Below are 17,961 nucleotides of genomic sequence, written 5' to 3'. Positions count from 1 at the left end.
GAACGTAGGTTCTGGTTATAGAAGCCCTGTTTCTCTGTTTCTGTTGTAAGAGAGTGGGGCTTGGTGATGGGGAAACCCTCGTGGCAGCCCAAGCACCCGCTCTGGGAGATTCCCTGGGCAGAACTCCCACCTTGAGTCATGCACTTCCCTTTAATCCCAGGGGCAGACGCCAGAGGCCTCTGCGCTCGGGGCAGGACCTGCTGCACCTTTTCTGTGGCCCAGTCGCCCATGGCTTGTTCCTGTACCCACTCCATTCACCACTGAGCTCAGGGGTGTTCTGGTCTTCTTTTGGGATAACTCCCCATCTTGGAGGCTCTTCTCTTTTCCCGTTGCAGATTTTTTTAGTTTAGTTCGAGTTTCACCATCAGTTGTCCCCTCTGTCTTACCTTTCAGAAACTCTGTCGTTCAAATCAGCTGCCATACTTCTTTTGCATTCCTTCAGCTGGAGATTTATTTTTCCTTTTTTATTTATTTTGTTATTTCAGAGATAATTTTGGAGGGAAAATAAAATCTAAGGATAAATCTGCCACATTGAACCAGAAAGTTTCTTTAGATCTCTTTACATATGAGGAATGTAAGATCCAGAGAATGAAAAGAAAGAAAAAATACAGACAAAAACTCGCCTGAAGTTTCCACTTAGTACATGCAGAATCAGGATTTAAATCTGTCTGCCTGGTTTCAAAATATCCTGTTGATAGGCACAGCACACACCCATGCAGTGTGACCTAGTGATTTAAATAACGTTGTTAGAAATGCACTATAAGAGCACCTCAGGAGACAATGTAGGAGGGTATTATTGATCAAAATATGTACAGTGTGCCCTCTTTGGCAGTACCTCCAAAACCTCAGCTATGTCCTGTGACTGCCTTCAGCTCCCTATCCTCTGAGGGTGGATTTAACTTCTGAAATTTTCTGGAGTTACTTGGAGATAAATTTGTTGATCCAAAAAACAATAATACTTTTTTTTTTTTAACCAGAACCAAAATTAGACTAACTATAAGGAGATACATTCTTTTGAGGGACCTGTATACTGTTTTAGATAGATCTAGAAGAATTCCAAAAATATTTGAACACTGATAACTTCATTGGAATAAGTGAATGATCTTGTGAGGTAGCTGATCTTATGTTTGATGGACATACACATTCTGAGATTATTATTTTTTAAATCTCATTAATTTGTAGCACATTAAAATAATTATACAACTCTAAAACTAATGAGTTTCATATAAAGCATTTTTTCAGTGATTAAAAAAATCCATTTTAATTTCCCTTCTTGAGTGTGTTGTACCTGTTGATATCTTTTGCTGTTTTATAAAGCTGTAATATGTAATCTTATGTAGAGATAATTCATCACATATGAGAGTACATCTGAAATAGAAGTTCTAAGTAGAATTGCTTGGTCAAAGGATAGATAGATTTTGTCAAATGGCCCTTCTCAGATATTATGCCAGTTTACACTCTGAGAATGTTCTTCTTTCTACACATCCTTTCAAAGACATCGAGTTACACACTTCTTCATCTTTGCCGATCTGATGGCTTGGTTTTTTAAAGTATCACAATATAGCTTTAATCTCTGTTGCTTTTATTGTGAATTAGGTTGGTCATTTTTCAGTCATTCCATGTGACCTGTTCATATTCTTTCACCATTTATCTATTGGATTTTTCCATTTTTATCTTATGATTTATAGGAGGGTTTTTTTTTAACACAAATTAATGCTTTGTCTACATCACATTTAGAAAAATAAAACACTGCAACTGCTGTGCATTGTCACAACCAAATGTAACACAAAACTGAACCCGAAGCCTCTTATCAATGGCTGAAGGAAGTGGCTGACCATCAGAACCACTAGCTAGGGAATGGCTTGTTAAGGAGTAGACTGTGCAGAAGCCACCACCATGGTTAGACAGTGGTTTCTACTTGTGTGCAGAAATTTTTAAATTTTTTAGTAATACAACTTTTTTGTGGCTAATGAAGCTATAAAGCTTTCCTTTTAACCAGATTTTAGATGGAGAAAATATGATATTGAGCCCTTTGCAAAGATGTTAAGAAAGATTAATAGCAAGTTAAGCATCTGACTTTTGGTTTTGGCTCAGGTCATGATCTCACGATTTGTGAGATTGAGTCCTATGTCAGCATGGAGCCTGCTTAGGATTCCCTCTCTCTTCTCTCTGTACCCCTCTCCCACTCACATGCACTCGCACTTATATGCTCTTTCTCTCTCAATATAAACAAGACAGATAGCTTGATCAGGGATCCCTAAGGGCTTGTTTTCAAATTCCACTTCATATCTGTCTCTCTCCAACACAGAGATGCATTGATGCTTCCCTCTGCAAATCTCATTGCCTGTCTTGTGTTACATGTATTCATACTTATTCGTGTTTGAGATAGAGACACAAACGTGACCAAAAATAATAGATTTATTCCCCAAAGAGAGATAACTTGTGTTCTTCTTCTTTTTTTTAATGTTGTTTATTTTTGAGAGAGCAAGCGGGAGAAGGGTAGTGAGAAAGGGGGACAGAGGATCCAGAGCAGGCTCTGCACTGACCGCAGTAAGCCTGATGCGGGGCTCACGAACCGTGAGATCATTACCTGAGCGGAAGTTGGATGCTCAACCTACTGAGCCACCCAGGCGCCCAAATTTGTGTATTTCTTAAAGTATTCCAGCACATCCTCAAATTTCTTGTAGAAATAAATTTCTAAAGAAAATCTTAAAAGGTTGAGGTGACTTTTAGAATAAAAGCCAACTTCCTTTAAGCATAAAGTCTATGCAAACAGAACTTTTACTTGAATCAAAGTTTGATTTGTTTGGGTTTATTTTCCTAGTCATCAAACTTAGCATGTGAATCTTATTTCATTTTGAGAATTTTTATCCAACTTACTAATATTTTCCCCACCATGACACCAGTGAGGTATTGTGTCCTGTTACTGAGTCAAATAAACTATCTTTTAATATTCAGTATTGATGGTAGATAGCCATGTAAATTTTCTTTGATTCTAAAATATAATTAATTTTGTCTAGGTTAGATTTCTGAAATAGAATAGGATTGAGGAGTTAATGTGTGAATAGAGAAATGGGACAGCTTTAGATAATCTCTAACTTCCTGCTTTAGATAATCTCTAACTTCCTGATTTAAATAATGATATGAATTAAGTGATTACTTTCCCATCATCATTTGTGGTTGGTGTTGTTTGGTGGCTTTTATTTGTTTTGTTTTTCAGAATCTATACAATTTGATTTTTCTATCATTTGTCATGACAGAGAAGACAGATTTAATTGAAAGCTATAATTATTTGCATTTAGAAGTGAATGTGTTTATTTGGACTCCTATACTTCTTTCAGACTAAATATTGAATCTATTTCGCATAAAAGTGAGCCTAACATGTTTTCGTTAATGATCAATATCTACCATTAAACACATTTTTTTTCAAGCATTCTTAAATCTAATTCTCCATTCTTTAGAATGAGAAATTCTAACTAATTATGACTTCTATTAAAACTCCAGGGCACAGGACGCCTGGGTTGCTCAGTTAGTAGAGCCTCTGACTTCAGCTCAGGTCACAGTCTCACATTCATGAGTTCGAGCCCCATATTGGGCTCTGCGCTGGCAGTGTAGAGCCTGCTTAGGATTTTCATTCTCTCTCTCTCCCTCTCTCTCTCTCCCTCTCCCTCTCTCTCTTTCTCTCTCTCTCTCTCCCCCTCTCCCTCCCCCTTCCCAACTTGTACTTTCTTTAAATAAATAAATAAATTTAAAAAAAAACCCTAACAACCTCCAATGCATTTTTAGTCATGTTTTTAAAAATTATATTAAATTTTTGAAATATTTTTTAAAATTTATTTTTGAGAGAGAGAGAGCCAGCGTGAGCAGGAGAGGGTCAGAGAGAGAAGGAGACACAAAGTCTGAAGACAGGCTCCACGCTCTGAGCCAGCTGTTAGTTTGCTAGGGCTGCCATTAGTTTGCTAGGGCTGCCTTAATAAAATACCACAGAGCAGGTGGCTTAAACAACAGAATTTAATTTTCTCACAGTTCTGGAGGCTAGAAGTCCAGGGTGAGGGGGCGTTGGTAGGATTTGGTGTCTTCTGAGGCCTCTCCTGGGCCTATGGATGGCTTCCTCCTTGCCGTTCATGGTCATCCCTCTATCTGTGTTGCCTGTGTCCTAGTCTCCTCTTCTTACAAGAACGCCAGCCGTATTGAATTAGAACCCACCCGAACTGCCCATTTTTAACTTCAGCCTATCTCTGAAGACTCCGTCTCCACATACAGTCACATTCTGAGCTACTAAGAGTTAGAACTTCATCATATGAACTTTGGGGGAATGCAGTTCAGCCCATAACAATGATTAATCAGTATATGTCCATTTCAGAAATTACAAATAACCATTAGAAGCATTAAAAGAAAATAAAAGTCATCCTTAATCTCACAACCTAAAATCTGTCAAAGATAAAATCCCTTCCAGAATATTTTTTTTACCAATATATACTAAATAATTTGTAAAACCAGAATCATTCTGGATATGTCTTAGTTTATGGGGTCTTTTTCTTTTTCATTTAATTACACATTATAAACATCCAAACCATATTTCATTAATCATTCCCTGAGTTTCTGGAATTTAGGTTATATACAATTTTTCCTAGAATAAGCAGTACAGAAATAACCAAACTTTCAAAAGAAATGCCTAACAAAACATTTCTAAAATGCATATACTATTTTCTTCCATTATAAGATACAAGATACAAGATGCATCTTTTTTCATTTGTCGTTGTTACAAGCATCAATCATTCTACTGTTGTTATACAGATGCATTCTTAGTTGACAGCTACGGAGCTTCGCCCCTTTTCTAAACGAGCCCAGACTGTTGTGTCCTTTAGTTTCTGTTACTGCCTTTTATGTTTTATCTTTTGTTCACCAGTCTCATTTCTGGTTAACACTGTTTCTACCTATAGTGTATTAAAATGTCCTGTAGACTAGAAAAGCAATTAACCAAAATTTTTATAATTATCTTTAAAAAGTAATTTCTGGGGGCGCCTGGGTGGCTCAGTCGGTTAAGTGTCCAGGCTTCAGCTCAGGTCATGATCTCACAGTTCGTGGGTTCGAGCCCCGCATCGGGCTCTGTGCTGACAGCTCAGAGCCTGGAACCTGCTTTGGATTCTGTGTCTCCCTCTCTCTCTGCCCCTCCTCTTCTAACACTGTCTCTCAAAAAATAAATAAAAAACATTAAAAAAAATTTTTTTTAAGTAATTTCTCGGGTGCCTGGCTGGCTCAGTCAGTGAAACATGCAACTCTTGATCTCAGGATTGTGAATTCAAGCCCCATGTTGGGTATAGAGATTCTTAAAACATAAAGAAAAAAGAAAACAAAAGAGAAATAAAAGAAATAATTTTTGGCAAAGTTCTGAGTGACTCTCCTATGATAACATCAACTTCCATGCAAACTTTTTTATATCAGATTGTCTTTGATTCAGAGACTTTTTCTTTCTCACTGGTTATTAGGTGGCCACATTCTAGATAGTTAAAGTTTCTGAATAACGGACCTTTGTATCATTGAAATAATATTTTATAGGGGAAATCTCATTCTATTATACAATATGTTACTTCTGAAAAATACTGTCCTTTTATCTTCCACTGTGATCCTTACTTCTTGCCTTTTCCAGGATTACCAGAGCTGGAATTGGAAGCAATCGATAACCAGTTTGGACAGCCAGGAACAGGTGATCAGATTCCATGGGGAAATAATCCAGTGACTACCGTAAATCAGAATAAACCAGAAGAGTGAGTAATACATTTGCTACTTTAAAAAATATCAGATACCAACTTCTACAGCAGCAGTTTTCCAATGCTGGATTCTAGCCTACATTGGTATTTTGTGAGATAGTGGTCGAAGTGAATGTTTAATGAAAAAAGGGGATGGAGAAGATACCAAGCTAAACAGATTTATTGGCTGTGTGACTACAAGGCTGGTATGTATTGTAATTACCAAGAGATTGACATAATATGCAGTGGCTGTTTTCTTTTTCATCTCTTGCTTTGCTTTGATTGCTTTTTATATAGTTTCTGAGATCTGTAGATGACGTGAGCTCAGTATAACAATTATTATGAAAGCTCTTGAGCTTTTAGTTATATAATTATTTTGTCCAGAGTTTCTCTTTGGAGCAAGATGGTTAAGAAGGGAAGGTACTTTTTACATCTACTCATGGTCCCATCTTGATTAGAATTTAATTTCTTAATTGACATAAGTAGCTCTATTCCAAAACATTAAAGAAGAGTACATTTCATGCATAGCAACCAAAGGATAACTAGACAGTATCGAGTGTGGCTTAGAGCTTTAATTATGGACTGCATTCCCACTTACCCTCCCCCCAAAAGAATCCTTTTAACTATGTTATTATATTTGTATTATTAACATTATTTTCTATATATTTCTAAGTTTTATGCACCAGTTGGTATCCTTTTGGATTAATTAGACTATGTATTTCCTTCATGCAATAACATTTTCTTTGTTGCTTAACACTGAGCATGTTTCATTTTTCTAGTTTGATTTCTTTGGTAAATGGTCATCATGTCCTAGTATCAATATGATTTGATCATCTTTGAGAGTTAAGTATAAATGGAATAAATCTTACTATGGGCTAGATTTATTTTTTCTGAGATTTTGATTGATTTTTACTTTTGAGTTTCACCAAAAAATTTTTTCCCTTTCTTAACTATGTTTAGTTAATTTTTTAAGCTATTTCTATAAATAGGAAGAATACAAAGCAAAGTTCAGTGATTAGCAAAAACTATACCCCAGCTACATACAGAACATTTATAAGTTTCTACACAGAAATGTAGAACATTTCTTTGTGTAAGAATTGGTTGAAAAAGCATTTCAACAGAGAATTTTTTAAGAATATTTAATTTTGGGGAGAGCGCAAGCAGGGGAGGGGCAGAGAAAGGGGGACAGAGGATCTGAAGTGGGCTCTGTACTGATAGGCTGACAGCAAGGGACTCACGAACCAAAACACGAGATCATGACCTGAGCCAAAATTGGCTGTTCAAGTGCCTGAGCCACCCAGGTGCCCCTCAACAGAATTTTCTAGAACAGGATTTGCATATGTGTTTGTTATCATATATACATATATATTTGCATTACTGAGATTGAATACTTATTTGCTGTATCAGTCTTAAACATCTTTACCTTTTGATTCTCCAGCCAGTGTATTAGTTCACAATTAGATGAGCTCCTCTGTCCACCAACAACAGTAGAAGGAAGAAACGATGAGAAGGCTCTTCTTGAGCAGCTGGTGTCCTTCCTCAGCGGCAAAGACGAAACCGAGCTGGCTGAGCTAGACAGGGCTCTGGGGATCGACAAGCTTGTCCAGGTATTTACAAAGCTTGGCATTATGTGAATGAAACAGTCCTCAGAAGCTAGAAAATTATTTTTAAACAAGATTTTTCAATTCTGTTCTCACCGTGTTTTAGTGGTTTTATAATTTATTCTTGTGAAAATCATCAAAATATATAATAGCTAACTGATGAGGTTTTTAAACAAACAAAAAAATCGTAATAATTAGAAACAGTTAGAAGATCTTAGCATCTCACTATGGAAGAGAATCTTAGGAGCTCCCCCTAGAATAGAATCCAGCATTATATCATCCCTTCTTATTCTAGGGCTTTATCCTTCATTCACGTTAGACCTGAACCTCTATACTCCATGATGTTCCAGCTTCCGGTATTTTTCACACTGTGAGGTTAAAAAAACATTTTTTAAGGAGTAGAATAGAAGGTATCAGAATGCATAGCCCACAGAAAGGGCAAGTTATGTTTCATAACATTTCCCTTTCAGTTACACATATACACGCCGGGTCACAATTTAAATTAGATTTTTTTTTTTTTACAATGAATAACAGTATAAATTTTGAAAGCCATAGCTATGGCATTCTGTTAGGCCAGCTGTGAATATTTTTTCAAATAAGAGAAAAGCATGAATTCTGTATTTGAAGTAGAAAAATGCCTAATTAATCCCTCCTTTAGGAATCTACTTCTCATGGTAAATTATTACAGGTAAAGTTTGTTCTCTCTTAGGCTTTGCAATGTGGTTCTTTTTAAACCTTTGAGCTTTATCGCACTGATTTTAGGGCCTTTGTTTTAACCATGTTTTTATCTCTCTTCTGAGATTTTAAACATCTCAGTTCATCTGTTACTCCACTTCGAAAGTTATCTTTCCTAAGTGGTTCCTTTAAGTAGCAAACTCCTAGAGAGCTTCATGAGTTCAGCATGAATATTTTGTAATAAAACTTTCTAGACGTAAATGTTCTCAGATTCAAGATTATATAGAGAAGCATGTCATTTATTGGCAGTAACTTATTTGTAAAATGTTCTGGCTTACTTTCCAACAGGGAGGTGGATTAGATGTGTTATCAGAGAGATTCCCACCACAACAAGCAACACCACCTTTGATGATGGACGAAAGACCCAACATTTATTCCCAGCCTTACTCTTCTCCTTCACCTACTGCCAATCTCTCCAGCCCTTTCCAAGGCATGGTCAGGCAAAAGCCTTCCCTGGGGACCATGCCTGTTCAAGTGACACCTCCCCGAGGCGCGTTTTCACCCGGCATGGGCATGCAGCCCAGGCAGACTCTGAGCAGACCTCCCGCTGCCCCCAACCAGCTGCGGCTTCAGCTGCAGCAGCGCCTGCAGGGACAGCAGCAGGTGAGCACTCTTTTGCAGGTGACACTCGTAAAGGCACGTACTGGCTCCCTCTCTGTGACAAGACAGCCACGAGAAAGGTATCAAGTGGGAGTAGTCCCACAGCCTTTGCGAAAGACTCAGAAAATCATCCTTGGTCTACTAGGGTAATACAAAGAATGCAGTCATTCAGTTAAAGGCAGCTGGCTCATAGCACAGCACCACTGTGAGATTAACATTTTAAAGCAATTGGATTTTGTTTTTTGAGACAAAAAAATATTTAAGACAAACGTCATATCATTATTAAATGAATAAAGAGAAATATGTAGCTTAATTTATAAAGTAGAGCATCAAAAGAGACTGTTATGATTATTGGAACAGAAAATGAACTCTATGTTGTTTGAAGTTGGAGTGATTGAAGCTTAGTGATGTTGTTAGGAGAGTGGAGGAAAGGATAGTTTGGGGGTCTGGGGAGTTGTGGATAACTTAAATCTTCTCTCTCATGACAGGTTATGAGTGGGTATAATGGCATAAATATTTAAGATTTTATGAGCAGTAAATACAGAGATAAGCATCAAAAATAATTTCAAAATATGTTTGCAATTTCTAAAACTTAGAAAATATATTAGTGAATTGAAAGACTATCATAAAGATGGCAATTTTGGGGGCACCTCGGTGGCTCAGTCAGTTAAGTGCCCGACTTCAGCTCAGGTCATGATCTCATGGTCCCTGGATTCGGCCCGCATCAGGCTCTGTGCTGGCAGCTCAGAGCCGGGAGCCTCCCTCAGATTCTGTGTCTCCCTCTCTCTCTACCTCTCCCCCACTCGTACTCTGTCTCTCTCTCAGAAGTAAATGTTAAATTTTTTTAAAGATGACAATTGTTCTGAAATTAATTAAATTCAGTAGAATTCCAATCAAAATCTCAACATGAAATTTAACAAATAAATGTTAACTTTATTTTAGAAGCATGAATTTGAAATCTTAAAAGAGGAGGATGAACTTGCCCTACCAGATACCAAGATTTAAAACCAAGCTTTAGAAATTAAAACCATGTGGCACTGCCATAGGGATAGACAGTTCTTCCAGTTGGAACACAGAGAACCCAGACATACACCCACACGTGTATAAAGACCATATAAGGGACAGAGGTGGCAATCAGTGGAGAAAGGATGGCCTATAGAATAAATGCTAGGGTGTGTGTCTATGCATGAGGGAGAAAAAATTAAATTAGATTCATTATCTCATGCCATGCATGAAAGGAAATTTTGGGTATTTTAATGACCTAAAAGTGAATATGAGAAGATTTCTGTGGTCCTTAAATAATGGCATAATGGATAAGGTTGATTTTTGCATTAGAGCTTAAAACTTATAAAAGATAAAGTAAATAAGGTTAAAAGACAAGCCATAGACTCAGGGAAGATATTTGCAGCCCTGTAACTGACAAAGGATTAGTATCCAGAATATGTCAGATTCATAACATGGTGTTCATAATACACTTATCTCTCTAGATTGTTAACATCTGTTTACTTGTTGGTCATATCCTCTCATGCCTCCTTCCCTCTTGCCAAACACAGGAGATGTAAAGCCTCTCATAGGCAGGAATTTAGGACAGTGCCTGATGGTTTGAAAAGAGAAAGGTACAAACTCAGATCTACATCACAGTTTATTTCTTTTTAATGGGTTTTAAGAAGATTGGTTTAGAAACTATTTCTTGACCTTAACTATTATCTCATTGACTGGAATATGGTACACAAGGAGTAAAAATATTCTAAGATTTTGAATTTGATTGTACAGTTATGAATAATCCCTAGTTGGGGGGGGGGTGCAAGGGAAGGAAAAATGCCCTAGGAAACTAGTAGGGATGCACTGGTCGAGACTTTTAAAGAGCAGCAAAATTAAAGGGAGAAGCTGGTGATTAAGAAGAAATATAAACTTGTAATATGGGCCTTAGGTGTAATGTCTGCTTATATCTCAAATAAACAAAGACTCAAGAAATGATCCATGATACCAATAAAGAATTTCTAAAGTTCTATTTTCAGAAAAGGACAGCAGCAAAAATGGGTAGACCTGCTGCATGTAGAAAATGGTATAACATTGGCTGATGAAAGATGCAATTAGTCTGTTCTAGTTTCATTTTCTCTTCTCCAGCAAGGGTCTTCATACTCCCAAGAAAACGATAATATGAAAAGGGAGTAACAGTTGAGACAGATAAAGAAATGTGATTACTTAGCCATCATAAAACCAGTCAAGTCCACTTGTGTTATGTGTTAGGGTACTGAAGAAAGGTATGGATCTGGTGTAAGGACCACTATTGACAATTTTTTATATTGTATAGAAAATAGAAGTAACCAGAAAGTAGAATTAAGGTCAAAAGGCAGAAAATACAGGGAGGCAAATTTCACCTCTTAGAATTCTGACAATGAAAACTGCCTGATGGAAGAATAAGCTTCTTTAAAAGAACTCCTTGTCAAGAATTTACATGGTGGCTGAATCAGGAGTTTCGATCTTGACACTCCTGACATTTTGGGACAGATGATTCTAGTTATAGGGCATTTTCCCAGGCATTTAAGAATGTTTAGCAGCATCCCTGACCTCTACCCATTAGATGCCAGTAGCAGCCTCTCTGTAAGACAGCCAAAAGTGTCTTCAGACATTGCTAAATGTCTCTTGTGGGACAGAATCATCTCTGGCTGAGAACCTCTATCTAGGTAAGCATCTTTTAGTTTTCCTATAGAAGGACTTCTTGGTAAGGCATTGGGAAAAAAAACATTCAGACAAAATGTCAGCCAGTCTGAACTCAGGGGTGTGTGTGTGTGTGTGTGTTATATGTGTGGGTTGAGTTTGTACTGTTTCACTGGCCAAAAGCCCCACATTTTGTTTTATAATACAAGCCTTTTGACCTGGCTTCTGTAGACTTTTGAATTTATGTCCCCAGCTGTAAAGACTGCTGACTACTCTTCACCCACCAACCAAAAGTCAAGATTTCCGAGGAGTTAAAGGATATGGCGATCATTTTGGGAAGACTTCCTTGGCAGAAATAGAACCTGATCTGCTTGCTAGATAATGGGTAGTATCTAGTAGGTCAGAGTGAGGCAGCTGTTCACTGCGTTAGTCAGGTTGTCCACTGGTCAAGGGGAGGATGGGGAAATGAATATTATTTCAAGGACAGAAACGGACCAACTTACAGAAAGTGCATGTAGTTTTCAATAATTTCTTCTACTTCCAAAAATAGCCTGTTTATTTTCCAAGGTAGTAATATATTTTCTAAGGTTGTTTGCTCACTTTTACTACTTCTCAGGAATCTCTCCTCCATCCCCACCCATTGCATTCTCACACTCTCTCACAATTCTGAGAATATATAAAGCCGTAAGTTTGGAATCCCAACTCCCACTCCCCCAGCAATGTTCCTTGTCTTCATCACTGCAGAGTCGGGTGTTTTCACCTATCCTCATCGCCTTGTCTTCTGTTTTTAGACTCACTGTACTTTCTGCCTCGAGTTAACTCTGCCACCCTCTTGCCATCTGGCATTCTCGTCTTTCAAGGTTCCATTGAGCTCACTCTTGCTCTTGGTCCCTGCCTTCATGCCTTTGGCTGAGTTAGTTGTAGACGTCCCTGCACTTGTGGCTGGTGCCATTCTGTATTGGCCTCTGCCACCCAACAGAGAATTCCTGGAGGAGAGAAATATACTCACCTCTTTAGCCTTCAAACTTTGTGTAGTATCTTGCATACACTTCATTATTTTTATGTACATCTTCATAAAATTTATGGTTTATTTAAACATAATGTCTGTAGTCTGTGGAATTTAAGAAGTATATTGATTTTTGTACTTAAGAGTTCCTTTGACTTTTAAAACCATAATGTTCATATCTTTATTTTTTAAGCGATTCCAAATGCTTTATCCTATTCCACAAATGCCTGAAAGTTTTCATTTTAATGCTTATATTCTCTGGAGCTTTCCCCCACTAAAACACTTTGTTTTCTGACCTAATGGGAGTCAGAAAATTAATGAAACCAGAATTAAGAGTTGAGCTGTTTGGAGACAAGTGATTTCATCACTGTTTACAGCAATATGGATTTTCTTATAAAACTTTCATAGTTTTTCTAGTTTGCATCTAGTATATGGGAATATATCAAGTGTATTAGACTATAAACTACATTGACATGTTAATATGTTTATTAATATCTATGTTACAAAATACCACATGAACACAAAATAGTATTGATACTGTTGTTATTATCTCTCTGAACAGTTTATTCATATCAAATTATTGAGCAAGAAATTCTTTAAGCTATAGGTTGTTTATCAGGAAATGTCACTTCCAAGGATGCTTGTTTTTATTATGTGGTAAAGTTAAGGTATGCCTATGACCTGGAGCCCTAAGCCCAATACAGACAGCACCTTCCAAACTAGTGTTCCATACAAGATTGTTCTGTGGGATAAATATTAATGGCTATGTGTTAGAAAAAAAGGTTTGTGAAAACAAGTTGCATAGTATAATCCCTTCTTGAAGATCCATAGTATGCTTTGGTCAATTAAAGGGTCATAGAATTGCCACAGTAAAGAAATTTGTTTCACCTCATGTAACCCATCATTTCCAGTACTTAACACAGCACAGCACGCTGTTTTCCTGGCACATCTATTCATATCCTGCAGAACAGTGTTCTCTAGAACACCAATTTGGGAAATGCTGGTCTAAAGTAATTACTTCTTCTAGTTAAATAGTCTATTTTCTCAAACCATTTGTTCCTTACATAATTCTCTTCAGTGAATGAAATCATGTTGGATTTCCCCAAATATGCATCCATCCGATAGTCAGCCTCCAAATGAGAAGGCTCAACTTTTCCGTTCATCTTACAAACTTTTATAGAATGTGCCCCATTATAGACTTACTTTTCTATTTACAAGTATTTAAGACTGATGTTTCTTTTCTCTCCATTATTGTGCTTGACTAAAACAATTACATGTTAGCATGTTTTAAAAAGTACACTGTATGTATGATATGTATATATACCTATGCACATACATATATATATATATGTACATGTATATGGATTTTGCTTTTAAATGCTCTGTCATATTTGGTTCCTGTTCTGTAGACAGGAAGTATTCGATAAATGTTAGGAACTGCCAGCCTTTTGGCAAATAAACATGGGAAATAATCTTAATTAAGCCTGTAATACTAAAACTTTTAGTTATCAGTAAAAAGTTTTTATTACTCCGTAAGGGCCAAAGTATATGTTTGCATATAGAAATATGATATCTCATTGTTTACATTTTCCTCTAGTTGATACACCAAAATCGGCAAGCTATCCTAAACCAGTTTGCAGCAAACACTCCCGTTGGCATCAACATGAGATCAGGCATGCAGCAGCAGATCACACCTCAGGTACTGTGAGAAACCAGACATTGCTAGTCCTCCTCTCACCCAAGCTCTGTTTCTCAGAATGTTGACCGGAGTGTCTGAAATGGTCTCTGAGTTGATCTTCTACGGCAGTAGTACAGCTTTCTTCTAGAATGACTTTATAATCAACGTGTGATACCCCTTACTGATATTTGATCTTAGAGCCAAGGGTTCTTTGTTTGGTTTTATTGGCATTGTTGTCATTGCTATTAGATACCAGATGAAGAAGTAGAAGACTCTTACTGCTATCCTGAATAATGCCAGTAATAAGAAGCCTAGATAAGAAACTGTGAATGGTAGCTGAAACCTGAGCAAAGCTCAGTTATATTGCTGTGTTATCTTACCTCCTTTGTGTTCTCTGCTTAGTCTGAGCACCAGCATTTTCTATTTATTTTTTATTTATTTTAACAATCCTTGTATACGAACCCAGAGCCACTGAAACTTTGAACATAAAAGGAATTGGGTGGCCTCCTGCGTCTTGTCTAGTACTCACTCTCTGCTTAACTTGCACACACATACTTTAATATTTTTGCTTCAGCCACTTTTTTATGTTTCCTTAACCAAGATGACATAAAAATTGGGGAGATGAGGAATTTTAGAGAGGATTCAAACAACTTTTCTTTTCTCCATAAAATGCCTAGATGGATTTGGGCAAATACAGGAAGCTGACTGTTAACCAAAAGGACAAATATTGACAAAAACTACTGTTAAGCAGCAGACATTGGCATCTTCATAGATCCACACTTGGGTTTCTCTGTCTTAAAACCTCAGTGATTGAGTCATGCAAGGTTAATTAGGTTATAAGGAAGGAAGACCCCACTTTTGGAATTCACATAAAGATGATTTCTGTCAGAAAGTCATATGTCACAGATTCTTCTAGATTGGACTATATCTAGTTGGCAAGTTTAATTTTAAAGGAGCTATGTGCTCTAATCAGATCCTTGATCTAAATTGAAATTTTCTGAGGAAGGCTTTATTGACATGCCGTATTGCTTTACAGGTTAGACCAAAAAGTGATTTTAGCCTAATGTTATGGCTTATTTTATCATGACTACTATTATAGTTATTAAAACATATACTCCGATGCCTGGAATAATCTTTACTGCAACAGTGATATAAAATAGTTGGTTCCATTTATTTCTGTTTAGTATTTTATTTCTAATTATTTTCTTTTTAAGTAACAATTTATTTGGCACTGGATCCTGAATTTCTGATTCTTCCTTTTTAAATGGTATTTGCAGGTTTTATAATTGTAAAGATAATGCATGTTCATTATAAATAATTTGGAAAATACAGGAAAGTATAGTGAAGAAAATTAAAATCAACTATAATTACATTTTATTCATGAAAGTGGAATAAATGATCTTAGTGAGAAAAGCCAGGGGCATGCCTGGGTGGCTCAGTCAGTTGAGTGTTTTGACTCTTGATTTCAGCTCAGGACATGATTACATGTCGTTCATGGGATCAAACCCCATGTCAGGCTCTGCACTGGGCACTGGTGGCACGGGGCTTGCTTGGGATTTCTCTCTCTCTCTCTCTCTCTCTCTCTCTCTCTCTGTCAAAATAAATAAATAAACATTAAAAAGGGGAGGACTAAGAAACACAGTAAATTTGGCGGAAATGAAAAAAAAGTCTCCTAACAACCTAAAGTCAGATAAAATTGAAGTCACAGTGATAATTGCTACATATTTTGTTGTCCCAAGCTACTAGGCTTTATCCTGTAAGCTTTCCAAAATACGTGGTGATGATAACAATATAAATAAGCGAGAGTGTGTTTTCTCCTCTGCAGCCACCGCTGAACGCCCAGATGTTGGCCCAGCGCCAGCGGGAGTTGTACAGCCAACAGCACCGACAGAGGCAGCTAATACAGCAGCAAAGAGCCATGCTCATGAGGCAACAAAGCTTCGGGAACAACCTCCCTCCCTCATCTGGACTGCCAGTTCAAATGGGGAACCCCCGTCTTCCTCAGGGTGCTCCACAGCAATTTCCCTACCCACCAAACTATGGTACAAATCCAGGAACCCCACCTGCTTCTACCAGCCCATTTTCACAACTGGCAGCAAACCCCGAGTCAACCTTGGCCAACCGCAACAGCATGGTGAACAGAGGCATGACAGGAAACATGGGAGGACAGTTTGGCACTGGAATCAATCCTCAGATGCAGCAGAACGTCTTCCAGTATCCAGGATCAGGTATGAGGGTTACACCTCTATGCTGCTTTATACATGTCCGTCCGGCTCAGTGACGGTGAGGCACCGTGCTGAAGGAGCAGGACACTGACCTGTGAGTCAGGAGATCCAGGCTTCAGGCTCATCTCTTGCCACTAATGGCTTTGAGGCTCGTTGATAGCTAAGATGATTAATTAGAGGATCCAGAAGGACCTGATTCTAAAATTCTTTAACATTTTGTCTGCAAAGCACATTCTTTTATTTTCTGACTTTCTGTCATGGATCCTTGTAAGAATCTCCTAAGAGTCCACTTTGGACACTGGGTTGAAGCACATTAACTTTCGATAGTTTATGTAGGGATAACCCAACTTTACAAAGTGTCTCAGACTTCTCATTGGTGGAGCACTCTTAGCTTCTAAGTTGTAAGCCGCTCCTCCGGAATCAGGACTTTCTGGCTTTCAGAAGGTTTTATCCTTTGTTCGCATTGTCTCCCTGCTGTTCTGTTTGTCCTAGGTGATGATGTCCCTTTAACTTTTACCTCTGTCACTTTCAGATTCTAATGGGTAGTGGTAATAAAACACATTTGGTTAATTCATGATGTTTAATCAAACTTTGATGAAAAATTAATGGCAAATTCCTGGGGAAAAAATGGAAACAAATTCCTTCGTTTTATAAGTGAGAGAAAAAGCAAATTAGAACGCAGCCTAAAACTGAATTTCCATGAGAAGGCAGCTATTTGACTTGAATAAAACGTTGAGGTCCAGTAGAGATTTCTTTCATGGCAGTATGTGTTTCAACTTTGACAGCCAAATCAATTCAGTCATTCTTTCTGGTGGCAACAAGTGCTGAAATCCCGTGACTGTCAGATTAAGTTCTCTAGGGAGACTTGTGTCGGACAGCACCGGAATTCCCCAAGACCTTTTACTCAGAATGATGTCACATCAGTGCCTTTGTCCTCAACACAATGAAGTCATCTTTGGCTGGCTTGTATCACTGACAGTATCTGTATAGGCAAGAAAAGGATTATAAATCCATATTCTAATTATAATATTGTCTGAACCTCTTCAAGGCCACTTTCTTGTGTCTTATTATTTCTGGATGTAAAAAACTTGACAAGGCTTTTTCACTTATCCTAGCCTCCACAAGGACTTCCTCCAACATTAGAAGACGCCATCAGTTATCTCTTTCCCCACTCCTCTTCGAAAGGCAACTTAGCCCAGACAGCAAATAGAGTTGTATTCATAATATTGATTACAGAGCCTCAAATCAAAAGATTATCTCATTCATTGGCAAAAAAAAGAAATAGCTGTGAGTAAGCCAAACATTAGTAAATTCCCCAGACTCTTTTCTCTTAAAAAAAAAAAAAACAGGTAAACAAAAGCAGTACTTTATCGATCTTCAGTCATACTCTTTAACACTTCTTCCCAGGCCCATCCTGCTCCAGTTTCTTGACAAAGCCACCTAGAAAAGCAGGGCTTCAAAACCCTGTTTCCAGTGAAATTGACCAGAGTTGTGGGTCTAGCCTGTGATCTGTTGCCATGTCCTTCTACACACAGTGACTGAGACAGTGAGTGGGTGGAGCTTACTTCTTCTCTAAGACACACAGCTGGATGTGTTGCTACCCTTTGTAAGGCTCTATCTGGTACCTGGATTTTTCTTCCAGTCCAAATTTTGATTGGCAGAAAATGCCTTTCCACAAAACAAGAATTCATCTTTGATAAAGTCA

At 37.7% G+C, this 17,961-nt stretch overlaps 1 protein-coding gene across 2 annotated transcripts in view; it reads left to right on the top strand.

Annotated features, from left to right (window-relative positions):
• Positions 1 to 17,961, top strand: part of NCOA1 (nuclear receptor coactivator 1) — a 236,954-nt gene that overhangs the window by 198,567 nt on the left and 20,426 nt on the right. For both annotated transcript variants that reach the window (XM_029938200.1, XM_029938201.1), the window contains 5 exons: positions 5,651 to 5,768; positions 7,189 to 7,357; positions 8,375 to 8,689; positions 13,951 to 14,052; positions 15,857 to 16,259. In XM_029938200.1, coding sequence (XP_029794060.1) covers positions 5,651 to 5,768; positions 7,189 to 7,357; positions 8,375 to 8,689; positions 13,951 to 14,052; positions 15,857 to 16,259 — 1,107 coding nt within the window. The remainder of the gene's footprint in view (positions 1 to 5,650; positions 5,769 to 7,188; positions 7,358 to 8,374; positions 8,690 to 13,950; positions 14,053 to 15,856; positions 16,260 to 17,961) is intronic.

This window comes from Suricata suricatta, chromosome 4 (assembly GCF_006229205.1).
Source record: "Suricata suricatta isolate VVHF042 chromosome 4, meerkat_22Aug2017_6uvM2_HiC, whole genome shotgun sequence".
Lineage (NCBI taxonomy): Eukaryota > Metazoa > Chordata > Mammalia > Carnivora > Herpestidae > Suricata > Suricata suricatta.
The sequence above is the reverse complement of the archived record's forward strand: the minus strand, read 5'-3'. Positions and strand labels throughout refer to the sequence as shown.